Genomic DNA, 27,947 nt, shown 5'->3' with positions numbered 1-27,947 from the left:
GTGTTTCAGGCATGACAACTTTTATGACAAAGTTAGCTAAGAGAGATCTTAAATATTAGCAGCAGCAGTCTTCGCAAGACATACTAAACATTCTGCAACTATTATTATTGGCTGTCAAGTCACGTGTGCTAAATTAATGAAAATTAATGCAGTTGTCAAGAGATCTGATGGACAGTGAGGACCGGACTGGATTGGATTAAAGATGGCGGCAATGGGGCTTCCCTGGTGGCGCAGTGGTTGGGAGTCCGCCTGCCGATGCAGGGGACACGGGTTCGTGCCCTGGTCCGGGAAGATCCCACGTGCCGCGGAGCGGCTGGGCCCGTAAGCCATGGCCGCTGAGCCTGCGCGTCCGGAGCCTGTGCTCCGCAACGGGAGAGGCCACAACAGTGAGAGGTCCGCGTACCACAAAAAACCACAAAAAAACAAAACAAAACAAAACAAAAAAAGATGGCGGCAATGTGTAAATAGTGTTAAAAGAAATGCTAAGAGGGCTTTGGAGTTAACAAGACATTGAACACCAAATCTAACGAGCAACTGGCTCTGTGTAATCAAAGTCTTTTGTTACTGTCGTCTACACTACATACTATTATTAAAAACAGTACCACCTAGGAGGGATTGTTTGAAAATTGTGCCAAGAACTTTCTTTTAGCACAGCCTCTTCAGTGGGTTAAATCAGCAGCAACAGAGGCATCTTCCTGAAGATCCATGAATCCTTCGAAATACCTGTACCAGAACCCAACCTGGCTTCATTGCTGGGCCCTTTTTGTACAGTTTCTGAAATTCTGAAAGTGGGTGACTCTTGTTGCCTCTTCTACCCTCTTCCTACCAACTTGATCTCTTGCAGCCTGGCTTTCTACCTCACACTCTGTTTACTGAAAGAGCTTCTAGGGTCTCCAATGCCTTCTTAATTCCCAGGATCATGAGCTGCTCTCATTCAACTTCGAAAACCTTTCTAAAGCTTTTAAAAAAAAAAGTATCGCCTCTGTAAAAACTCTCCACAACCTTCTTTCCTTTCCTGGTAACCAAATCTTTTCACCACCCTGATTTATTTCCTTCTTACCTACAGATTTCTTTCAAGTTTGATATTAAGTATCTAATATTTGTTTATTTCACTCCTCTTGCAATAAAATGTTGTTAGATGCTTGTTTATATTTTTGTCAAATAATGAGTTTTCAACTCATTTTTAATTATTTTGTCTATATGCCCAAAGGTTGAATGCTTGGTTCATTCATTCATTCACTTATTCATTTTCTCTTTTTCCCAATAAAAGCATGTAAAGCTGCACATTTGCATCTGATTAAAGCAATAGCATCGGGACTTCCCCGATGATAGTGGTTAAGACTCCTCGCTCCCAATGCAGGGGGCCCCTGCACGATCCCACATGCATGCCGCAACTAAGAGGTCGCATGCCACAACTAAGGAGCCGGTGAGCCACAAATAAGGAGCCTGTGAGCTGCAACTAAGGAGCCCGCCTGCCGCAACTAAGACCCAGCACAACCAAGTAAATAAATAAAATGAATAAATATTAAAAAAAAATAAAGCAATTGCATCAAAGATTTTCCCCCACATTTTCAAATAGTCTGTTATTTAGATACATTTAAAATTTTAGACAGTTGGGTTTGTCTTACGTATATTACTCATTTTGTTTTATTAAATAAAAATAGAAATATCAGAAGAATGGAAGTGGGGAAATATTCTGATTTTTCAAAAGGAGTGTGGAAACCAAACTGTAAAATAGACTGGTTTATACAAATATTTTTACTAATTACTTGGAAATGGTTGTGTTTATTACAAGTAGCCAGTCTGGTTCACTAAAAACAAGTCCTTCTAAGACAACTTTATTTCTTATCTGAAGTGTTGACCTCTGTTGGATTTTATCAAGGTGCAGTGGATATAATGGAGGATAATACACACTTAGTTTATAGCTGAACAACTGTTACCTCACGTGTACTGCTGAATGTTCTAGCAACCCTCTGGTGACATGTGTCTCAGACTTGGTTCACAGACCTCCTCACCAGTCTTGTTTTTAAGGTCATAATCTTCTGTCACTGAATTCCGTAACTTGGAAGAGTTATTTAGCCTGTTGTCTGGACCTTAGTTTCCTTATCTTTAAACCATGGGGGCTGAGTTATATGATATTTTGTGTCCCTTTGAGATAGAAGATCCTATAGTTTTAAGACTTGAAGAAAGAGAACATGGGCTTATGAATTTTAGACCAAAAGCTGCAGAGGCACCCAATACATCAGATAAAATAATCAAAATTTAAAATACTCTCAACAGGGTAGCATGAGAAATAAATGAAACACATAAAATTTAATGAAGATAAATAAAAGCTTATACACTTAGGTTAAAACTTTTGACAACTGCTCATTACAGATAGAATAGGGAGGCATGGATTAACGTGAGTTCATATTAAAAAACAAAAAGTCAAGCTCCCAAAAATGAATGTTTTGGTCTGGTCTACAAGGCTAATCTGAGCCCATAATGATGTTGCAGGAGAAAAATAAGATTCTTGGGGTACATTAATTCTAGATGAGTGAACTTCTGGGTTTCCAGGCAAGTGTGTAAAATGCTTGGAAGTCTTTACACTGTCCTAACAACAAGTAAAAAGCTGAACAAGCTGAAAAAAAAAATCAACATTTTTTTCTTAGATCCATAAGAGAAGTGAGGTCAAAGGGCAAACTGCTGTCACCCAGATTGGAGAGAGTGACGGGTGAATACAGAGGATCATGACCTACCAGAGCAGAAACCCACAAGAACCAGTGCTGGGGTAGGGAAATTGGAACTGTGGCTGAATTGCTGGAAGCTCAGTGTGGACAAACTTGAGAGTTAAAATCTCCCAGGGGACCCAGTCAGGAGGGTGGAGGGGCAGCCCAAACTTCAGCGAGTTTTCCCTCCTGGAGCTCTACCAGGTTCTCATGGTAAATATGGGAGAAAAATTGTGCTTCTGGCAGGGGTAGAGGAAAAGGAACCATTTGAAATACACCAGAGCATCTTGTTCTTCTTAAATGGTCTGCCCTCAGGAGAAATATTTAACCAGAGGCCAACCTACAGGGATTTTTGCCGAGCCTAACTGACCTGGGGGAAGGCAAGTACCCAACCCCAGCCCCCTCTAGCCGTCCTGTTCCACCTGATGTTGGTGGGGGCTGCAGCTGAGAGGCATGTGTCAAGTTCACAGTCTGGAAGCCCAGGCTCACTAAAAGATTGAGACCTAATCATAGGACCATAGAATGCTTCCTTTCCTCCACACTTTATCACCACATTACTAAAGGCCTATTTCTGGTGTTCCTTTTACCCAGTACAACATGTCCAACTACAAAAAAAAAAAAAAATTAAAAGATGTACTAAAAAAGCAAAAAGCATACTTTGAAGAGAGAGAGTGACCAAGCTTCAGAACCAGACTCAGATACAGCAGGGATGTTGGAATTATCAGACTGGAAATTTTAAATCACTATGATTAAAATGCTAAAGACTCTAAGGAATAAAGTATACAGCATGCAAGAACAGATAGAAAATACAAGCAGAGGGGAGGAAATTCTAAGAAAAAAAAAAAAGAAATGACAGAGATCAAAAATACTGTAACATAAACAAAGTATGTCTTTGATGGGCTTATTATTGATGGACATGGCTGAGGAAAGAATCTCTGAGGTTGAGGATATTTCAATAGAAACTCCCCAAGCAAACAGAAAAGACAGAAAAAGCAGAGCAGAATATCCAAGAATTGTGGGACAACCCTAAAAGATGTAACATTCAAATAATGGGAACACCAGAAGAAGAAAGAGAGAAAAGAACAGAAGAAAATGACTGAGAATTTCCCCCAAATTAATGTCAGTCAACAAACCAAAGATCCAGGAAGTTCAAAGAACACCAGGCAAGAAAATTGCCAAAAAAAAATTATGCTTAGTCATATCATTTTTAAACTATGGAATATCACAAGAAAAAAAAATCCTGAAATAAGCCCGAGGAAAAAAAACAGCTTACCTATAGAGGAGCAAAAATAAGAACAACATTCTAACTATCCTCAGAAACCACGTATGCAAGAAGAGAGTGCAGTGAATATGTAAAGTGTTGAGAGAAAAAACCACCAACCTAGAATTCTGTACCCTGTGAAATTATCCCTCAAAAGTAAATATGGTATCTATATATAGTAAGTATATATTAACCTCTTATAGGAAACACGTTTTCCTTTAATAGTAAATATGATATGTAGCTAGAAATACTAGCTGACTGTCTACACTGCAGGAGGTAACTAACTGTACAATCATGGCAGACTGTTTTGGTGATACATTAATTTCTGGCAGAACTGAATTTTGTGTCTATAAAATGGAGTGGAACAGTAGGGAGGTATGAAAATTACGATGGAAGAGAAATGGCTAAAAAAGCAGGGGAGCAAGTCCTCCAGTACTGTGAAAGCTGCCATGAGGGAAAGCAGCGCTTCTTCACGTGGCTTTAAAAAATAAGTTTACAAAAGTTACAGACAGTAACAGAAGACAGTTAAAAGGTTATGACACAGGAAATCCTTTCTAGTGATTTCACAGGCTCAATTTAAAATAGTAAGAGCTCCATTTCTGGAACTGTGTAAGTAGAGATTAGAAAATCATTTTCAGACACACAGGCTCCCTGGCCCTGGCATGGGTGAGAGGCAGGGTTCAGTGAAAGACCCTTCTGACTCTGACAGCTTGTGATCAGCTGAGCCAAACGGCTTCTACCATCACATTCACCATCCTGCTAAGATTACAGGACCAAAAAGAGGCCTGAATGATAGTGTGGGCCCTTGAGGGATGCTGACCAAACCCATCTCAAACTCAGGGGCCTACCTTTCTGCCCTGCCTCCTTATTTCCACCCTCAGTTTCTATTCTGTTCTTTTCACCTCTCCCTCCTCCTCTATGTTCATCTTCCCTCTGAGGCCTTTTTTCTCTATTCTTTTCCTTCTCCTTCCATCAAAATCTCCTTTTCTTTCTATCATATTCTCACCTCATCCTACCTATACTTTTTTCCATCATAAAAACATGTAACTTACTTTAAAATTATCTTCTTAAGTGCAAGGAGTAGCTGGAAAAAGTAAATATAAATATGAGACTTTGGCTTTTGGATAGAAAAAATATTCTCTTTGCATCTCTGTAATTTTCTAGTCTGTCATTATTGATGTACCCTGAATGGATTATGATTCATATTTACCTCTTTCAGAATGCTTATTATATACATCTATCTTTTATTTGGAAATTTAAAACATTTGCCATAGTTGCAAAATAATACTTTTCCAAATGATTCTAACATTTGAGCTAACGTTCATGATGTATTTCTACTCACAAATTCTCTAAGCTGAAGGTCTCAATTCTATAAAATGAATTGGTTTCCAACTTCCTTAATTCTTTACCTTTAAGGTTGAGTGTATCGAATTTGCTTCAATGAAAGACATCTATATGTAATTCTAATTTGTTTGCCATATTGTGAGGTTTCTATTATCTTAGAAAATGAACTCTCTCCATATCTCAAGAAACTCAAGATTTTATAGGCTTTTATAAAAACTATGTGATAAAAGTTAGTTTGCTATTACTTATTCCTTAGGAATCTGCTTTTCAAGTGAAACATGTTTCCTTTCATCTAGGAAGACCATGGTTATTTTGCGTGTGGCATGTAAATCTTTGTGACTGTTATGTGAAGCAAAAGGAGTGCTTGTTAGGGATAGAAAAGCTAGCCCTCATGAGAGGGTGGATATAAGCTAGACTGTAGGGCTCACCTAATTGGGTCCGAACACAATTTGTAATATTTGTTTAATATAACAACTAATTAGCAATTACACATTAATCATGGTTGTATAAAATCATGAGATAAACTCCCCAAGACATATCTCTAGGAATAAATTTTGAGGTTTCTATTTCTAGAGTGGTGGTTTTCAACTAATTTATTTTCTGACCCAGTATCTGAGAGGGATACAAATCTCTCCCGTTAACCGTGGCTCATGGGAGTCTCTGGCCTAGGGAAATACATCAGAATGGCAGAGGATAAAGTTCTGAGATGCCCACCTGGTGGCGAGTTTTGCCCTCTTCACCTCTCTACCTTCACTTTGAGAATCACTATATATCTTCACAATTAAAAAAAAAAATCACAAGCAGCTGTACTTAACATGTATCAAGAATCAACTGTTAAGGGTTTTAAGGAAGGAGGTATGGGAGTCAATAAAGATAAAGAAATGTGTGAGTGCACATAAAAGTCCAAGGAAACAGTCACATTAAAAAAAGTACAGCCATGGAAGGGAACGGGTTAGATGCAGAAAAAAAGAGGAATTTATTTTCTCTCAATTGAAAAAAAAATATACAAGACTTCTGCACTAAAAACTATAAAACACTACTGAGAGAATGTGAAGAAGACTAATTGAATGAAGAGATAGTCCATGTTCATGGATTAGATAATTCAATAATATTAAGGTATCAGTTCTTTCCAAATTGATCTATAGATTCAGTGTAATTCCAACCAAAATCCCAATAATTTTTATAGAAGTTGACATGTAGACTCTAAAATTGATAAGGAAATGCAAAGAACCCAGAATAGCCAAAATAATAAAAAAAAGAATAAAGTTGGAGGATTCAGGCTATTTAAAATCAAGACTTGCTATAAAGCTACATAATTCAGTTGGTGTGGTACTAGAGAAAGGATAGAAGGTCCAGAAATTGGCTTATATCTATATAGTCAATTGATTTTCAACCAAGGATCCAATTTAATTCAATGGAGAAAGGAAAGACTTTTAAACAAGTGGTACTGAACTGCTGGATACCTTTATGGAAAAAGATGGACTTTAATTTTTACCTCACTCCACACACAGACATTAACTTGACGTGGACCACAGATTTAATACAAATGTTAGAACCACAGAGCTTTTAGAAGAATACAGAATACCTTTGAGACTGTACAGTAAAGGGCTAACTCAGCGGGCCTGGACTGTCCCAATCCTGCACATTCCAACGTTGTTTAGGACTGGACCTCGAGGGACAACTGGGAGATAACCTCCTCTAGCCCTTGGAATATCCAACCTGATAAAAGTGTCTTTGTAGACCTGGGGCCTTGAGCCACACCAAAGTTTATGCTAACAATCAGATTTATGGTAAAAGTCTGTTTTTGTTCAACCTGGGCCCCTGCCACACTATATCAGTCTGACCTCTGGAGGGAACTGGAGATGGAGTAGCTAATGTTAGTCACATGGTTGCTTCATGACTACATGACTGACCTCTAATAACAAACCTTGGGGTCACCAAGTCCTGGGTGAGCTTCCCTGGTTGGCAACACTTCACATGTGTTGCCCTACATGGTTCCCAGGAGACTTAAGCAGTCCACTGGGAGCGGACACCTGGAAAGTTGTACCTGGTTTCTCTTAAGACTCTGAGTGAAAAATGTTGCCTGCCATATCAGTAAATAGAGGATGCTCCAGCCATCAAGCCATCACATTGTAGCCTCCCCAATGGTGAGCCCTGAGGAAACTCAGGATGGAAACCAAATGCCCACCATCTAGCAGTCAACTGTTGCAGCCAGACTGATGGTGCACCCTGAGGAGACCCTGGATGAGAAAGCACAGGATGCTGGCCCCAGGGAGCTGAAGTGCATATCAAAGCAATGATTTCAGTGAGCCCAGACTCTTGCATCTTCCCATACACAGAAAAGCGCTCCATTCTTTAACTTGAGATGTCTGGTTTTCTTTAATTAACAGTAAACTTTTGATGTTCCGACTACCTGGTATTTGTTGCAAAACTACTGTATATCCTGGCTCCCCCCTTGCCTCTTCAGAGCAGTCCCTCAGAGTGATCTGAGAGTCCTGTCTCCCTGGCTTGAAGACCTCAGAAAGTCCGCCGAATAAAACATAACCCTCACCTTCTAGGTTGTGCATTTTTTCAGTCTACAACACCAACCTTTTTCCCTTCCTGATTTTAATCTATAATCTTTTGCCACAGTATACTATAAACATGAGTCTATCAGCTTTTCTGAGTTTTGTGAGTCCTTCTAGTGAAACTTCGAAGCCGAGTGTGGTCTTAAGGACCCTCAACAATGGAAACTAAGGTGAGTCTTAGATAGGAGATTTCTTCAATAGGAAAATAAAATGCACTAGCCACAGAAGAAAAAAACTGGTAAAAGAAACTTCACTGAAATAATAATTTTCTGCTCATCAAAAGATATCACTAAGAAAATGAACAGGCAAGCCATACACTGGGGGAGGATAATATTTGCAGTACATTTATCTGACAAAGACTTCTATCCAGAATATATAAAGTATTCTTACAAATCAAGAATAAAAAGACAAACAACCCATTAAACACAGGCAAACAACCTGGACAGTTCACAAAAGAAGATATACAAATCATCAATATTCTATGAAAAGATGACCAGGAAAATGCAAATTAAAACACAATGAGATAGCATTTTCACACCAACTAGAATAGATAAAATCAGAAAGACTGACAGTAGCGAATGTTGGCAAAGATGAAGAGCAGTTAGAACCCCCATATATTCCTGATGAGAGTGGAAAAAGGTATAATTACTTTGTAAAACAGTTTGTAGTTTCTTATAAAGTTAAACATAGATCTATCCATTAGGACAATTTAATTTCTAAGTGTTTACCCAAGGGAAAGATAAACACCAAAACCAAAAACAACAAACAAAAACATCAAAACACCTGTACAAGAATGCTCTTAGCAGTCTTGTTCATAACACCCCAAATCTGGAAATAACCCAGTATCTATCAACAAGAGAACAGATAAACAACTTGTGATACATTGTATAGTGGAATACAACTCAACAATCTAAAGGAAGAAACTACTGATACATGCAAGAACACGCATGAATTGCAAAAACATTATTCCGAATGAAGAAAGCTAGACAAAAATGAGTGCATACTGTGTGGCTCTATTTATGGGAAGCTCAAGAAAAGGCAAAACTAATATAAGGTAATAGAAATCAGACAGTGGTTGCCTTGGGATGAAGGGTTGGAATTGACTGGAAAGGGACACCAGGGAATTCTCGGGTGAAAGAAATGTTCACTCCAGATATATTGTTTTAGATGGTGCTTACAGGGGTATACACAGCTGTCAAAACTCATCAGACTGAACACTTAAGATCTGTGTTTTGTGTACAAATTACACTTAAATTTTTTAAAACAGGAGAAAGAGTTATTTACTCTGCCCTAAACAGGAGATAGTTTTACCAATTTACCTTAATTGGTTAGGAATTAACAACTCTCTTTGATACAAGAGAAAGAGCATTTCAGACATAGAATTGTTTATAGCATAAACTCTTATTTGAGCACAAAAATATCACAAAATTACATTTATATAGAAATCAGTGTCCTTTAAAATTCTGATTAGCCAATTAACTACTAAGGGACTATAACAATGGACTTCTTGGCTTTATGACTTGGGAAATATCATTAGCATATTATTTCTTTACCATATTTTAGCAATAAAATACTTCTGAGTAAATACAATAAAGCCTAATTTAAAAATCTTGTGGACCATATAAAATGGAAATTGGCCAGAAGAATTTTATAATGCCTTTTAGGGATTCAAAACAGTATTTATTTATTCAGTCATTAAACTAAATACTCACTGAATACTAGAAACAGTGCCAGGTACTGTGCTAGGCCCTGGCAATATGAAGATTCTAGGATTCAGTCCCTGACATCCATATGGTTCCTCTATAAATGAGGCTAGAAAGCATTCAATCATTTCACCAGTATTTGAATGTGTTCTCTGTGCCAGGTACTGAGGAAACAGCAATGACAGAGGCAGATGTGGTCCCTGTTCTCACAAAGCTCAAATTCTAGCATAAGATGACAACTGGTAGAAGAATTCCTGAGCCTCCTGGGATCACGCACTTTCTAGGACATTCTTGTTAGGCCAGGTCCTGAGAAGAACGCTCCTAAGCTGAGGCAGATCCTGATCCCAAGGAGAGATGGAAAATTATTGGCCATCAGGCATTCTTGGGGTGAAAATGGACTGGACGTCATCATTACTTCGTCACTGGAGCCCAGCTGAGGAATGTGGAAAACATCTTCAAAGCCCAGCGAACACTCTTATTAGAATCATCTTTCCCTGGCTTCCTGCTGGATCCCATGCAGGGATCCTGACAAGGGGCCATTTGTAGAGGCCTGCCAGAGGCCTGTACCTTCCAGAATTCTAATTCTGGAATCTTTCATTATTGGTATCAGTTAAGTTGTTTAAGCTCTGACACAAGGCAGAGGAAAGCTGGGAATATTAGCACATAGAATGCTATTGCTGATCTGGTGAGTGGGCAGATCAGGAACTGAGCTTGGTTTCTTCCATCTCTACCAAGGTCTCATTTAATCAAGCGAAATATCTAATTTTGGTGATGTGAAATTGCTTAAGCAAGTTAAAAGACCTATAGTTGTGGAGTCTGTAAAAAGGCACCACTAGGGGCTTCCCTGGTGGCGCAGTGGTTGAGAGTCCGCCTGCTGATGCAGGGGACACGGGTTCTTCGTGCCCCGGTCCGGGAAGATGCCACATGCCGCGGAGCAGCTGGGCCCGTGAGCCATGGCCGTTGAGCCTGCGCGTCCGGAGCCTGTGCTCTGCAACGGGAGAGGCCGCAACAGTGAGAGGCCCGCGTACCGCAGAAAAAAGAAAAAAAAAAAAAGGTGCCACTAGATAAAGTGACATGTGGCCTTGAGTCACTGCTGACAGCTCAGGCGTGATTATTTCATCACCTCTGCAGAGCACATAAAAACTACACATTCTGAGAAATTGTGTTGGGTCATTTTCAAAACAGAAAATCCATGAATGTTCTGGAATAAAGAAGGTATGAGATTTTACTCTTATTATAAGAGGTTGCAGTATTTAAAAACTATTAAATTCTGTTTCATGACTTCTCAGTTGGGCATTTCAGTGGTCATAGATTCCTGAGTAAATTAGATGGGTCTTTCTGAAGACCAGTCACAATTTACATGTGCTTTTTTTTTTTTAAAAAAATATGTATAGCAGCAATTTATGGTTATTTTAGGACAAAACTGGAGCAGGATTTGAGTGTTAAATTATTGTTCTGAGCTCAAAAATTGACTGAATAACAAAATGTCAATTCCCATTTTTAAAGAGAAATTTGCAAGTAAGTAAAATCAGAGCACAGTGAATATTACCCACACACGTAATGGAAAATCTACCACTAAAATACCTAGGCACTTGCGTTTAAAGACTTAATTATAGCAATCCATGGTAAAGCAGAGAAGAGAAATCAGGCTTCTTGATTTCTAGAGATATTCTTATCTCAAAATCACATGTCATCTTTGCATCCTCTTCCCTCATTTGGATAAGCAACACAAATAGAAGTCCATTGCCCTAGACGTAGCAAGTATTAGCTCCCTGCTTTCCAGGTGTCTGCCTGCCTCTTGCCTGTCCTCTGCTAACTGATCCCTGCTCGGGGTTCCCCCATGAGGATATAAATTCCCTCTAGACCATCCCCACTACCTGTCTTGCTGCTCAATGACAGTCCCAATGCATTAACTCTTTAATAGCCTCTATACAGCTAAGAAAGTAGTTGCAAGGCTAATTATGGCTGAAGGGTCCAGCTTGGTAAAAGCATCTTAGGCATTAAATAGCTAAAGGGGGACTTTCCCAAGGATTTTGCAGCTACAATAGTTTCTGATCATGGATAAAGTAGTGGCAGGATAAACAAACCTCTGGGGAATAGTGTGGTAGTTATAAGGGCTACATACAGAATTAGGAGTACTATTTGGCAAGATTACCAGGCTTGTCTCAACTTATACTCCCTGTATTGGTGACTAAGGATATCCGTGCACCTTCACTGGTGCTAGCTTGCCCATTCATTCATTCATTCATTCAAAACCACTTTATTGAGGTATAACGGACATACAACGGCTGTACCCATTTAAAGTGGACAACTTGATAAGTTTGGAGATACGTATACATCTGTGAAACTATCACCACAATCTATGCCATAAACCTAACTATCACCCCCAAAAGTTTCCTCCCACCCTCTTTATCACTACTATTGTTATTTATTTTATTTTTTGTGATAAGAACACTTAAGGTCTACTCGCTTAGCAAATTTTAAGTACACAATATAGTATTATTAACTATGGACCTAGGCCGTACAGTAGATTGTGATGATTTACTCACCTCTGCCTTGTTTATTTTTAATTTGCTAATTTGAAAGGTGAAAAACAGTGCTTTATAGGTGTTTTAATTAATTATGCATTTCTTTGATTAATTATGAGTTTGAACAGCTTTTTAAAGGTTTATTTGCTGTTTGCAATCCTTCTTTCATTGAGTGCCTACTATATTCTAGGCACTATTTTAGGTGCTGAGGATAAGACAGTTAACAAGACAAACATGCAGAGTTTACATTTCAATGCAAGAAACAAACTATAAAAACAAACTGAAAAGCTGAATTAAAAATGAAAAATACCATTTCAGCTATTAAAAAAACCCCCACAAAAACAATAACAAAGCAAATTAAAGGGACAGAGTAGAGTGGTCCATTATTTTAGACAGAGCAGTCAAAGAGAGGTTCTCTGAAGGGACGATATTTGAACACAGACTGAGCAGTAAGTGTGCCATGTGGATTCTTGGGGAAGAACCCAGACACGGGGAAAAGCAAGCTCAGAGCTCCTGAAGTGGGAACTTGTTCGAGAGCTGGAGGAATGGTAAGCAGCCCGGTGTGGCTGGAGTCCAGTGAACAAGAGAGCAGGCTGGTGGGGTTGGAGAGACAGGATCATGTAGGGCCTGCCTTGCAGACCACTGAAAAGGCTTGGGATTTGACCCCAAATGTTTTGGGAAGCCACGGAAGGGCTCTGAGCAGAAGAGTGATATGATTGGACTTGCATAGGGAGATGGGTTAGGAGACCGTGGGGGTGAGATGGGCAAGGCCCCGTGACTTGGTGCCACCACTGCAGAGAGAGGTAAGTGGCTTAGTTCAGGATATAGTTTGAATAGGAGTTGCTGATGCACTTGACGTGTGATGTCAGAGAAAAAGAAGAGTTAAAGGCAATTCTAAGGCTTGATCAACTGGGTCATGACATTCATTGTGATGCAGAAACACTGGGGGAACAACAGGTGTATGGAGGTGGAATCAAGAGTTTAGTTTGGAACATGTGAGTCTGGAGCTCAAGGGAAGAGGTCAGACTGAAGATATATGTGAAGGACCCTTTAGTCATAAATGGAACGTAAAGCCATGAACCTGGGCTGAGAACCTCTGGGCAGAGAGGAGTATGTCAGGAGATGTGATGGCCCCTGAAACAGATCTTGTGTTTCTTACTGAACTGAACTATACATTAATGATATTATAGTTTGTCAGTCATTTATACTACATATATTTTCCCAATTTTCTGTTTCCTTTTTGATTCAGTTTATTTTATTTTTGACATCTACTTAAAAACAGTTGTGTAGTAAAATCCACCAGTCCTTCCCTTTGTGATTTCTTCCATTACTTTTAAGGCCAGAAAGTCTAGTAACTAGAGGTCAGACAGACATTTGTGTTTTATTTCTATGTTTGCTTGTTTGAATGAACTTTGATTAACTCAGAGTTTATTCTGGTGTGTGTTAAGTTTATAAGTTGATACCTTTTCAAAAGATTTGTCAAGTTTCCCAGTACCATCTCTGAACTCTTTCTCTCCTCATTTGCTGGTCTGTGATGTCTTCACACACTACACTTTATTTGGTTCAGTTTCAATTTCAAGCTTTGAAATTGCAACAGTGATGATGAGAAATCTGCCTTGCATCCTTACAGTGTTACTTTGTATAAGAATCTCAATGTGCTTACAAGGAAATACATAAAACAGAACCAACATTTTTGAGAAGAAAAATGCTGGGACAGAAAGCTAAATGGAAGAAAGATAAAACATGAAGGGGAAAAAGGAAAGGGTACAGTCTATTTCCTTTTTGAAAAAAAAAAAAAAAACAGTAGATGTTGAAAAATGTAAAAATAGAATCATGTATACATACAACAAATACTGAGTAACCTCCCCACACCAGCCAGGATTATCCAGGTGCCCTCAAGTAGTGAGTAAGACAAGGGACCTGCCTGCAGGGGGCTTGACTTTAGTGGGGAGGTTGGGGAGATAGATGATACATATGTCTATGACTTCTGTGAGTAAAGAATGCTATGAAAATAAGATGGGGGCAGTGGGGTAGAGAGTGACCAAGGGAGGTGAAGACAAAAGGGAGGTCAAGAGAGGCTTGTGTGAACACATGGATCGCTAACAGGCACATGAAAAGCTGCTCAGCATCACTAATCCCTAGAGAAATGCAAATCACAATTACAATGAGGTATCACCTCACACCAGTCAGAATGGCCATCATCAAAAAGTCTACAAACAACAAATGCTGGAGAGGGTGTGGAGGAAAGGGAACCCTCTTGCAGTGTTGGTGGGAATGTGAATTGGTGCAGCCACTATGGAGAACAGTATGGAGGTTCCTCAAAAAACTAAAAATAGAGCTACCATATAATTCTGCAATCCCACTCCTGGGCATATATCCAGACAAAACTATGATTCGAAAAGATACATGCACCCCTATGTTCATCGCAGCACGATTTACAATATCCAAGACATGGACATGGAAACAACCTAAATGTCCATCGACAGATGAATGGAAAAAGAAGATGTAAGTCAGAAATAGAAAGATAAATACCATATGATATCACTTATATATGGAATCTAAAATATGACACAAATGAACCTACATACAAAACAGAAACAGACTGACAGACATAGAGAACAGAATTGTGGTTGCCAAGCGGGGGTGGGAGTTTGGGATTAGCAGATGCAAACTATTATACAGAGAATGGATGAACAACAAGGTCTTACCGTATGGCACAGGGAACTATATTCAATATCCTGTGATAAACCATAATGGAAGAGAAATGTAGACACATGTATAACTGAATCACTTTGCTGTACAGCAGAAATTAACACAACATTGTAAATCAACTATATGTCAATAAAAAAAAAAAAACTGTGAGAGAGAGATAGGCTTGCCTTGTGTGAGATATTTGTGCTGAGCCATAAATCCTGAAGCTGAAAAGGAAGAGGGGAGGTGGGAGGAGAACAGGGAAGCACTATGGCCCCAGGCAAGCTCAAGCAAGAGGGAAGAGAAGGGGAGGGTGGAGGAGATGAGGTCACTACGGGAGGGGCAAGGGAAGAAGACAGGATTATGGGAGGTATTAGGAAGCCTTTGGAGGTTCAAGTGGAAGTGTGATCTAATCTGCTGGAAACTGAGAGTTTACAGGCCGTCCTGTGAAAACTAACCTGGGGGAGGTGGTGGGCAGGGGGTGCAGGGTGGAGATTAGGGGAGAGAAGAAGGAGCTCCAGCTGGAAAGATCTTATATGAAGAAAGTACCTAAAATATACTTTTTAAAAAACATATCAAAACTAAATACTTGACAGGGAGGAAATACAAGTGATTAGACTGTAAGATTCCTGAGGGCTAGGATTTTTGTCCGGTTTGTTCACTATCTCCAATGCCTAGAATACTGAGAGTCTGGCACTCAAGAAGAATTTGTTAAATTAAATGAACAAAGTGACTATAGGGAAAAACCCTTTATTTGTGAACCAAGAATCAGATGAAATGAACAAACAGAAAAGAGTCTCACAGAAGCCTCGTGGGCTACAGAACTGGTCTCATAATTACATAGCCCTTCAAAACATGAGACAGACTTCAATCAAGGATGGGTAATTTAAAAATAACGTGACACTAAGGGTTCAAAATGCAAGTTTAAATTTAGCTGCTTTCTTATAAAATCCTCTCACCCCTCAGACATGAGTTTCGATGTGTCAGGAATTATGTCTTTTTTTTAAAACTCTCCAAGTAAGAGCAGAACACATCATGTATGTGTACTCCAGCCATGTATATTTAGGTTGTTGGAATTCTACTGAAGAAAAGCTAGCATAGAGGCAAAATGCTTAAGGAAGAAAATTCGGACAACTTGCAGCATTTATCATGACTAACATTTTAGTCTACCAGAGTAAATTTTGAAATTATGTTCTAATTTGAGATGGTTCTGGTTTGATGAGTTAACTCTTGAGACATCTGAGTATAGTATTATGAAAGAGCAAAACTGTTCATCAACCCTTTATGCCAGTGTTAATTTCTTTTAAATGTAGGATTTTAATGTTTTTTTATTCCTACAGTGACCCTTAAAATTTCTATGTATATAATCACAAATGCACACACAAGATGCATTTATAAGCTTATTGTGTAGTTCTAAAGACAGTTGGGAAACCCAGTTTTAATTTTATTACTGAAATAATTTAAACATATATTATAGAACTGCTTCTTTTCAATCAACAGCTAGGGTCTAGAAAGAGACTGCGCAAGCAGGCACAATTTATTCAGGTTTCTTAGTGTTAGAAGAACAAAGTTGCCAAACTTCAATCTGTAACAAGTACTCTTAAATTTATTTAATTTTTCACCTTACCACTGACATCAACATACATCCTTTGCTCATGCCTTAGAAAAAAACTCAGATAATTTATTTTACAAAGATTCATTACATGCATTAACCATTGGTATACTCAAATCTGGGAAATTATTTTCAGCAAATGTGTAACATTCCTGACGATCTCCAAGAATATTTTAGTGACTTTCATCAGAGAAAGAGGACTTACCGGCTTTTATTCATGAGGTCTGCTCCTCGGGCTTTATAATAATCTAAATTTGGATGGAACTGATAAGTCACTGGTCTTGGATTTCTCTATAGAAAAAAAAAAAAGCAGTAAATTAAAATGTATAAAGCTATTTAAATTATACATTAACACATAAAAGAATGAAACAATTGTTTTTATATTCTTTCAGAAAAAAATACGTATAATAATGAAGTTTAATAATTAATGTGCTTGGGTTTTTTTGTTTTTTTAATTTGGCTGTGCCTCATGGCCTGTGGGATCTTAATTCCCTGACCAGGAATTGAACCTGGGCCACAGCAGTCAAAGTGCCGAGACCTAACCACTGGACTGCCAGGGAGCTCCCCGTTTTTTTGTTTGTTGGTTTGTTTTTATTGTTGAAGTTTTGCCTTAACTGATCTTAGTCTGATTAAACACTGAAATTGTTTTAATACATTTTCTTTTTACCTGTTTCATAGTTCACACAGATTTATTCCTTTCATTAGACTTCTTTTTGATAATTTTGATCTTTTTCAATATGCCTTTCCAAAATACAATCAGACAAAATTACAACAAAACTGAAATATTATATGAGATTAACCCCAGCATAATCTATGCCTAAGGCCTAGGAGACACAAAGTGTCAAGAAAGCTGCATTTGAAGAAGAGCAAAACTCAAGTTAGTTTTTGATGCCAAAGTGCTATGTATGCCCACTAGATGGCACACCGAGGCTTTCTTCTCCTAAAAGGAACGAGTTATTTCAGAATTCAGCAATTCTTTTGAAGTTTGCACTTTCTATGTCATCTATTCTCATATACGAGTTTAATAAGTGCCCAGGTAGTAGAAATACAAAAGCAAACTGACCAATGCACATTTTCATAAAAGCAGCAACACATTGTACTTTCTGGCATGTAGTATTATTTGTAAACTTGCAGAAATGTCCTTGAATCATTAGGTTGGGTGTGTCTATTTACATAGGTTGCTATTATTTAATATGTCTATTATTTAAAAGTATCAAGTCCCCCAGGCAAATACAAATTAATCAAATACACTTTCAGTTTATAAAAATGTTAACACGTTAATAGCATAACTTAAATGAATACCATCATCTCTGAAAGGTTAAATTATATATATTTTTCCTTAAATAGTTTCTAAAAACTTATAAATAAATGTGTTCCAATGTTTACCTGAACATATAACTCAAGTTAATAATTAGGACTTTGAACCAGAGCATGCCCTGTCCTTTGAGAGATCTAACTAGACATAAAAAGGCTGCATTTTATCTTAATAGAAAATTACCAATATGCTTTGATATCAGTCCTTGGAGACATAATCCCAAGGCACGAATCTACTTGCATGTAGGCGGGGGTACATAATTGCTAAGGTTAAATAGTTTGAAATTCATCAAGCTAACAAGCTGCATCTTAAGGCCATGATGGACCTTTTCATTTTCTGCTGAAAAGAGAATATTTACAGAGCTCAACCCTTTCATATCTCTTCCAAGTCAGCCGTAATCATCTGACAAAAATGACAATCCCTTGATTTAGCTCCAGCTACTACTCCACTGGTTTGGTATTCAACACAGTTCTACAATAATCAAATCTGAATTGCCTTGATGAAGATAACTGATGCTTCCATGACTACCATACTATTAAGTCTAACAGTGCAACTTCTAGCTCTCTAGGAATTACATAGGTTTCCTCTTGGTAGCTGATGACAACCTGGACCCAAGCATAACGGGAAAATGAAATAGAGGTCAAAGCCACTGGCAGACTGACAGTGCATTCATGATTTATTTTAAAAATTAACTCGCATAGGACTATCACTCATAACCAATTTTGTTCTTTATTCTCAGTACCTGGAAACATTTTGTTTTCGTTACTATAAAAGGCTTTTCTTCTCTGACTTTCAACAAATTAATAAAGGATTATGTTCCTCTTTGCTAGAAAACAATGAAAGCAGGGAATGCATGGAGCAATTTCTTGAAACATCTTTATAAAGAAATGACAAGCAATTCAAGACACGAAGTGCTGATCTATCTAAGCACTTAAAGCCATTATTAGGAATAATGATCTAACTTGAACATATGAATGAGGCTCAAGTATTGCTTTCACTGAGGCCTATTTAAATTCCTAGGAGACTTACTAGTATCAAAAGGAGAGGCAGTTTAAAGTGCCACTGTACTGGGATGGAAAAGAAAGAATCAAAAGATGATGTTGAAAAATAGTATTTGAAATGTAAGAAAATAAAATCAGAAGCTATAGTTTAAAGTCATTCAATAGGGTTTTCTATCTGAGAAGGTGATATTGTTACTAAAAGAGAAGTATGTGTACACATGGATGGTCTAGACCTGCACTGTCCAACAGAAATATAATGTGGGTCACAAATGCAGGCTTCATATGTAATTTAAAATGTTATAGCAACCACGTTAAAAAAAAAAAGAGTGAAAGTAAAAATATTTTGTTTCATTTGGTATATCCAAAATGTTGTCATTTTAACATGTAATCAATATAAAAAATAGAGATATTTTACATGCTTTCTTTCATACAAAGTGTTTGAAATCTTGTGTATACTTTATACTGAGAGCACATCTCAGTTTGGACCAGCCACACTTCAGGTGCTCAATGGCCACCTGTGGCTGTAGCTACTGAATGTCTGATACCTCTGTAAACCAACATGTGGCTATAGAAATCAACAGGTATAGACACTTATTTAAAAAGGGCACATGCCTTTTTTTATACATTAAGATTCAGTACTGACAGTTCTTTAATTCACCTATAATTCTTCTCTTTTAATTTAGTTTAGTCTCTTCTGAATAAGGTTTTAAAAAGTCAAGAAATTTTGGAGCAGTATCTTCTCACACAACTATGTACCAAAATGACAGCAATGGTTTCCTTAGCGGGATGAGATTAAATGAGCAGAATTCTAACCTCATGCAATTGAAACATTTTAAAAGTAACATTTGCCTTTCTTATTTCAAAGGATTTTTTTCCAAATAAAATTTAACAGAAATATAACAGTTTTGATTTCTATTTTTTTATATATCTGGAATTTCCTCTAAAATGTAAGAGCCACTAGAATTCTACACATATAAAACTCTGTATGTAAGAAAGACCAGACCCAATGACAGTTTTAAGTTCTCATTGTGTAGGACATGTGATGTGGACAACTTTATTTTTTTTTATTTTTATTTTTTAACATCTTTATTGGAGTATAACTGCTTTACAATGGTGTGTTAGTTTCTGCTGTACAACAAAATGAATCAGTTATATATATACATATGTTCCCATATCTCATCCCTCTTGCGTCTCCCTCCCTCCCATCCTCCCTATCCCACCCCTCCAGGCGATCACAAAGCACTGAGCTGATCTCGCTGTGGTGGACAACTTTAAAAGTATGTCTTTGCAAAAGATTGGAACAATTAGTAATTATTTTAAACCCACTTTCACACAGTCAGGATTCCAAATATTATAAGCTTTTCCAAGCCAATGTACATAAAAAAAAAAAAAAAGCAAAAATGAAAACAACAAAAAAACCCACTTCTGTTTATTTGGGGGAGTTTTTCTTCAGAAGAAAAAATGGTAATTATACCCTAACTTATATTGGTCTGTGTACAGAGGAATACCAATTATGTTTCATGACCTGAGAAGTCTACATAACTATACATGAAAATGCAGAAATCACAAATTCAATCCACCCTGGGTTTACCATGCCTTTCCTAGACCAACCTGGATGGACTTGAAATAAATCTTCCACAAGATTGCAGCTAATTAACTTCCCAAGTACCACTCCATCCTTCTCTGTTAACAAGCTGTTGGAGTTCTTCTTAAGGCTTTCTCTTCAGCATGTTACTTTATGGTAATAGAAGAAGAATGCTGAAACTCCCACCTGTGGCACAGATAGGCTGAAATCTGGGGAGGCAGCTTAGAGCCTTGTGGACAAAATGACTTACAGAAGCAGGATAGATAACAGTAGAAACAAGTATCCTAGAGGGAACTATATGGAAAAAAACCAAAACAAACCAAACTCGTGTGGTACTTCTGAATTTTCAAAATGCTTTGGTTAATTTGGCGTGATCAAATCAATTTACAAGTAGTGCTTACATGACGGCAATCAATGTTAGGGACAAAACTGATTGAAACCTAACCTCTCCGTTATAGTTAACATTCTTCACTTCTGAGTTCTATATTATACGATAGTAAGCTGTACCTTAATGTAATTTCAGGTAAAACACTCTGTCCCTTACTGAGTGTGGCTTTTGATGGTGGACAACGCCCCTCCTCTCTACTCTGTAATAGAAGTCCCTCCCTACCACCCTTACCCGCACAGTAATATTTCAGGACTTTAAGTTCAAACTCACTTTGCTACGGTAATGTACAAAAATATTTAAATGCTAACCCACACTAAGTACAACTAACCACAAGAAGTGAAATTAACCACAAGATGAAATGTGACAATTTTCCTTGTTCTGAGACTGGTGAAATCAAACTCATCCAACAAAGGTCATCACAAATAGTACTTTCTAGACTGATCCCCTAACTCCCTTCCCTCACCTGAGGATGATAATCTCCTTTTGCATTGTTAATGGGAACTCCAGAAGGAAAAGAGTCTGAGGTACTCATCCTGCTTGGAACAACACATCGCCTGTCTTTCAAAGGGCTGGCTATTTGTAAACACACGTAGAACTGAACAGAGCAAAAGATAAGCAATTCCAGTGATCCCTGTTCTAATCTATGAATGTACCAGCAGGAGGTAAAGAAGAGTAAAAGTGTTACGTTAGAAACAAAGGGACTAAGGTAGACCTAACATCTGCTTTAGAGGTACAGGCTGCCTGGCAGGGGAGGCCAGGGATCTGGAGTCAGGGAGGTTCAAGTCCAGAGCCCGCCCCTCCCACGCCTGGCTGGGAAGGAGTCAATTTACACTCCGGCTCCGGTTTTCTCATCTGCAACATAAGGGAAAGGATTAAACGGGACAATGAAAATTGAGTGCGGCACAGTGCTGGGCACTTCGTAAAAACTCAATAAAATGGAAGCTACAATTACCTTCTGATACCACTGACACTGATAAACAGAACTTTGACAGCAGATCTGACAGCTTGACGACTTGAAATCCATGATAACAAACAGGTAGAGAAAGCAGTGTTTCGTCCTTCTGATAACCATATATAAACTTAGGGCAGATTTTACCAAACATTCCACTTTTTAAAAAGTAAAAACACATATTTAGGAAAATATATCATGCACGTTGGACCCCATATGTGGGGAGAAAAGTTGTCTTATTTCTCAGAACAGGAGTACGTACATACATACAATTTTTAAAACATTGTAAAACCACATACTATTAATGCACAGTTGTTTGCCAGCTAATGAGGTTACAGTAATTAAAGTGATTTCCTACAATAAGTCCAAATTATTATTTTTATAGTTTATTGGTTACAATTTTTACATTAAACTGATAAAGTTCCTGTAGCACTTCTTTACTAAAAAAGGTTAATATATATTTACAATATAAATACAATGTCTGTTCGGCATGAAGAAAATATTTGACAAATGAAGCATTACTTAGTTTGCTTTCCCCTAATACCTTGCTACCAACTCTTAATTTTTAGCATGGCAGATTAGGGGAAGAATAAGGCTCAGAAGGAGAAACAGCACTGTAAAAAATACGTCGAACGTTTCCCTTTGATGAAAAATGAGACTCTTATTTTAGTGAATATGTTATTGCCTCAATGCTGGGGGAAAAGCAACTGCCATTAGAAAAACGAATTGCTCCGCTGTTTATAAGCAAAAAGCTCTGGGGGAATTTCTCAGGACCCCAAAGGCAAAGCATTACAGGGTTATGCAAACATATGTTGCAGGTGTTTTAGGGGAGACAGGTGGGCAAAACTCAGCCCTGGAAGAGGAGTTAGTTTAATACGCTGTAGCTGAAACGACGTAACCTAAATGCATCCAAGTGCAGGGCTGCCATGGCACCAGTGAACCAGAGCTGCAGAGCAAAAGCTCTCCCTAAAATAATTATCTTGTTAGTGCCAAGCAAACAGCATTTTTTCCTTCTTGTAGTTTTACAGAAAACAAACACTGTCAATTACTTTTTCTTTCCCCCTCCCCCCAACTAAAGGTATTTTAAACCTGGAACAAAGAACAGCCTGAAACAGTGATAATTATCCGAAAAAGATAAGGATGAAGTATTGTTGCCTTCATTTAAACAAATATTCCTAAGAAGACAGTTTGTTGTAATATCCCCTCTTTGGTTCACTAGGCAACATTATATTTATCATAATTCTCCTAAAGCCTAAGATATTTCTATATTAAAATGCTAATTTTGTCTTTTCTTTTGCCTGTAATTAAAGCTGGAGAGATTTGTGATCTGATATTCACTGATTGCTAGAGGGTCCACAAAGGTCTCAACATTTCTGTTTCTTATTGCTACATACTGCCCTCTTCATTAAAATTAGATAGAGTAACACAGTGGATCAAAAAGGCAGCCACTATAATCCTAAATGCTCACAAAATTCCCTTAAAATATATATATATATAAATAAGTGGCATTATCTAGATATTGCTGTCAAACCTAGATTTGTATTTTATTTCCTTCATCATTTATCTAGGAGTTGATTTTCTTTTTATATTATGTGCTATTGAGACAGTACTGATTTTACCGTTATGTATTTATGTGTAATAGTAATACTGAGCCATACCCTCCTTATATAAACCACTTTCCCTTTTTTTTGTTTTAAGAACCCATGCCATGAATTAAATGCCAAATGCTTTGCATAAAATAAGTTCACAAAACATCAGATTTGGAAAAACAAAATCTAGTTTGGTTTTTTTTTTACAACATTACAAAATCTAAAACGTGGATACCACATAGACCTTCATCAAAAAAAAAAAAAAAAAAGAAAACAAATCTTTTTAACAAGGTTGTAAATGAGAATTTCACTTCAGTACCAGATTAAAGTGACCTCTGGTTTATATACTAATAGTTCCTATGTCTTTTGATAGGAAATATATATTACACATATTAGGTATTAAGACAGCGCATTTGACAGAAAAATTTCGGTAATTTCAATCTATGAATCTACAGATTAAAACAAAAAGGGAAAAAAAAAGAGAGAATTTAAAAGAGCTTAAAAAAAAAAAAGGAAGCAAAAATTGTTAATTGTTAAAGACACAGACAAAACCTCTGAACCCATGCCAGCCTCATTTTACATACTGAATAAGCCCAATTCCCTAAAGTGACATCCGCATCTATACCCTGGCAAGCCAAGATCTCAGATGGCAGAGAAGCATTTTAAACCACCTGTGCGTTATGCTCGGCTGTGGCTTCATACAATAAATAGACACCAAAAGAGAAATAATTTTTTTTTCCTTTTTCTATTGTATTTACATTTTGAATTTAGCATGCAGGAAGATGCCAGATTAACATGCCCCCATATATATATATATATATATATATATATATATATATATACATATATATAAAAATATGGAAAGCAGTTCATGTTTACACATTTTCTTTGTTACTAATCCTGGGCCTCAAAATATTCCTTTTAGGTAGTTGGTGAGCTCTGTTCAGCAGCACTGAACTCTTCACCTTTTCCCTTCCTTGAATATGAGCAGAGTGGGGGAGGAGGAGCCTTACTTCAGTGGTTTAGAGACAACTGGAAACCCATTTATCTTTTCCTAAGACTGAAGGTTCCCAACCGTCAATGATACAAAGCAAAAAAGGAAAGAGAGAATCTCAAAAAAAAAAAGAATCTTAAATATTCCATTTTGGGAAAGAGACTTAAGAAACTAAAATCTCAGATATAAAAATTACCATCGTAAATTTTTATTTTTAGAAATGTTAAAATAATTTTAAACAAATTATCATCAAAATAGAAGCTATTTACAAAATGGTTTTAGGAGTTTTGAATCCTCAAGAATAAATCTATGTGACCCCATAGGACTGAGAACCCTGTTTTGAGAAATTTTACCCCATCTTCTTCCCTTTCGTCACCTGCTATTGTAATTGCCAAGGCAACAAAAGCTGAGCTCCTGCGCTGAGGTCTGGTAAGAGAAAGCCTTGCACAGTCACACTTCTCATGCAATATTGGGAGTAACTTCAATGATAAAACATCTTGCAATTAAAAATTCTATTATGTAAATACACTTTTACTAAGGTCATTCACTTACACTCTATCTTTTCTGATACTTTTTAGGATAACCATGAAGTATTTATACTGAACTTTAAAATGTCCAAGAGAGAAATTAGAAAGCAAACATAGGGCTTCCCTGGTGGCGCAGTGGTGAAGAATCTCCCTGCCAGTGCAGGGGACACGGGTTCAATCCCTGGTCCAGGAAGATCCCACATGCTGTGGAACAACTAAGTCCATGCGCCACAACTACTGAGCCTGCGCTCTAGAGCCCGCGAGCCACAACTACTGAAGTCCACGCGCCTAGAGCCCGTGCTCCGCAACAAGAGAAGCCACTGCAATGAGAAGCCCGCGCACCGCAACGAAGAGTAGCCCCCGCTCGCCGCAACTAGAGAAAGCCTGCATGCAGCAACGAAGACCCAACGCAGCCAAAAATAAATAAATAAAATAAATTTATTTAAAAAACAAACCAAAAAAACTGCTAAGCCTCTATGTCTGGTATTAACATTTCAGACCACTTCTTAGAACCCTAAACCCAGGACATGACACATCTGGGGCTGGGCAAGTTCCACCGTCCCGCCTCCCCAGTGACTCCCGTGGTGCGATCCCACTGCTGCATGACCAGGACCCTCACTGTGGTTCAGACCTGTCTTAATTTTTCTGTTGACTATATCAAGTCTCTAATCTCGTGTCCCTCTGATCTGTATATATAATGCCACCAGAATCACCTAAAAATATAGGCCTGATTTTTTTTTTACCTCCCTTCAGAACTAAGTTCTGAATCAAGTCTCAATAGCCAACCAAATAAAGTTCCAATTTCTTAGTGTGACATTCAAGGACCTCCATGATCCGGGCCCTAAAACACTTCTCATATCACCCACCATGTACCCCATGTTTCACTCACCACAGTCTATGGGCATTCCCCACATCTCCAGACTTTAGGTAAACTGTTCTCTCAGGTTAGAGTTGTCTACACACTGTTCCCTGCTTTCTGGAATCCTTCTCATTCTTAGTCAAATACGCCTCCTGTGTGAAGCCTTTTGTGAATTTCCACATCACTCCACCGCCTCCATTCTAACAGCGTGCTACTTTTAAGTTGATTTTGCATTTACTCCACCTTGCCTTGCATGATGGTTACTTGCATACATGTCTGTCTTGCACGTAGAGTGTAAGTTCCCTGAGGGCTGAGTCACATCCAGATCTCCCTTCGTATCCTCTCTGCCTCTTGCAAAGTGTCTGGTACATGGTATGATCTATGAACTACATAAAACGAAGAGCTCGCCAGAGTCTGGCCTTTAAAGAAAGAGCTGCAGAGAACTAGGGTGAAGATCCATCTGACCTGCTCGTCCGCATGACTAATGGAAGGCTCAGAGAGTAGCCCACACAAGTCCTGTCCTCAGTGTGAGGCCAAAGATGCTGCCATTACACCCAGTTTAGAAAGAAGCTCCAAAAAGTCTAGCTGGCAGTGAGTGTGATCTCATGCTGCTCCCAAAGTTTCTCTGGATGAACAGAAGCCTAACTCACTGAGTCCAACGTCATGATCACAATTCAGGTCACAAAAATGGAAAGAAGTCCAGTCAGCAGACAGCAGAGTGGACACGAGTTGGCCATGTACCTGACCACACCCCTGTTTGGTGGGTTATTTCACAAAGGAGCAGTTGGCTGAGTGGCTGTGGACGGCACCCTGCTTTATAAAGAAGAACACGGGCAATATAATTAACTTTTCCTAATTGAGTTGAATTCCTTGCAGGCAGTAGGTTGTCTGACTATTTCGTTTTGTTTTTCTGGTGTGATATTGTCTTTTGTTTGTCTGGGTCTTCATAGGAGTTTTACTAGGAAATTGAGAATCTGGATGTCATTTTAAAACCAAGAGGTGCTATCTAAGCTGGATGGCAAGGGAGGTTGTGACGCTGCCAGTAGGAGAGGGGCAGAAACAGCAATCCATGTAGCAGGAAGACAACACAGCGCTGGGGTGAAGACACTATGCAAAGAAACATTCTTCTGTCTTTATCCAGCCAGCCAGCCAGCCACCCATCCACGAATCCTTCTATCCAAATACCTCCTATGTGTCAGGTGCCGTGCTAGATACCAGCAGTACAATGGTGACACAACAGTGATGACTCTACCCTTAAAGAGCGGGAGGATGAGACAATGAAATAATTACACACATCAGTGCAAGACTGTGCCCGTGCCGAGTGCTTAGATAAGGGAAGTATAGGGTGCGGTGGAAGTGCAGAATGGGGTGATTTTATTTCATCAGAGAGATCAGGGAGGAACTTCCCAGAGGAAGTGACGATGAACAGCAGTCTGAAGGAAGAGGGATTGTCAACTATGTTTGAGTTGTGGGGGAAGGTTCCAGAGAGCAGCAGTGCAGCAGTGAGGAAAATTCTTGTCATTCTTGGAGCTCTCAACAGCCTTGAAAATGTGACTTCTTTTTCTAGACAGCACTATTTAATGATCAATGATGTCTAGAACCTTCAAACTTTATCTGTCTATACACCTACATTAAGAAGCAGTAGATAATTTTATTTTTTAAAAGGTTAGCATTTATTTATTTATGGCCACTCAGTGCGGCCTGCGGGATCTTAGCTCCCCAATCAGGGATCAAACCCGGGGCTCCCCTGCAGTGGAAGCACGGAGTCCTAACCACTGAACCGCCAGGGAATTCCCAATAATTTGTAGAAAATCAACAAATAACAATACAGTAAATTATTCAGGGAGGGGCGGAGTCAAGATGGCGGTGTGGGAAGACGTGGAGTTCACACCTCCTCACAACTGGCTGCCTGCTGGAGGCTGGTCGGGGACCTCGACACCCAAGGAGACAGGAGGAACCCCCAAGCGAACTGGTAGAATGTGGGGGGACTGAGGGGGCAGGAGAAGTGGAGGCTGGATGAGACTGACGCCCCTGAGGAGCGGCTGAGAGGGGGGAGGGGTTCCCACGCCTGGAGGGACCCTCGGGAGCTCCGATCAGGTGGGAGCGCACCCAGCGTTTCCCCCGCCCAGTCAGACAGGGAAGTCTGCCCAGCTCTCCTGCCGGGTCCTACACCCTCAGAGGCACCCTCTGGGCCACACTGGTCCTGGGGGTGTAGGAGGGAGGCCAGGGCAGAACAAGAAAGGCAGGCAGGTGGGGCCCTCCAGGACTGGAGGAGCAGGGGGAGGAGCGAGGGTGTTTGCCCCACCCACCTGGGCCAGGGAAGCCT

The 27,947-nt window shown here is 38.8% G+C and overlaps 1 protein-coding gene and 1 non-coding gene across 9 annotated transcripts in view; both read right to left on the bottom strand.

Moving 5' to 3' along the window:
• Positions 1–27,947, bottom strand: part of TBC1D5 (TBC1 domain family member 5) — a 540,886-nt gene that overhangs the window by 79,389 nt on the left and 433,550 nt on the right. For all 8 annotated transcript variants that reach the window (XM_019934420.3, XM_073803671.1, XM_073803672.1 and 5 more), the window contains one exon: positions 16,620–16,705. In XM_019934420.3, the coding sequence (XP_019789979.2) occupies positions 16,620–16,705 (86 nt within the window). The remainder of the gene's footprint in view (positions 1–16,619; positions 16,706–27,947) is intronic.
• On the bottom strand, positions 16,903–16,974 carry TRNAQ-UUG (transfer RNA glutamine (anticodon UUG)). The gene has a single exon. It is a non-coding gene; the product is annotated as a tRNA-Gln (tRNA).

This window comes from Tursiops truncatus, chromosome 4 (assembly GCF_011762595.2).
Source record: "Tursiops truncatus isolate mTurTru1 chromosome 4, mTurTru1.mat.Y, whole genome shotgun sequence".
Taxonomy (NCBI): Eukaryota; Metazoa; Chordata; class Mammalia; order Artiodactyla; family Delphinidae; genus Tursiops; species Tursiops truncatus.
Note: the sequence above shows the minus strand (reverse complement) of the source record. Positions and strands in the feature narration are given on the sequence as shown.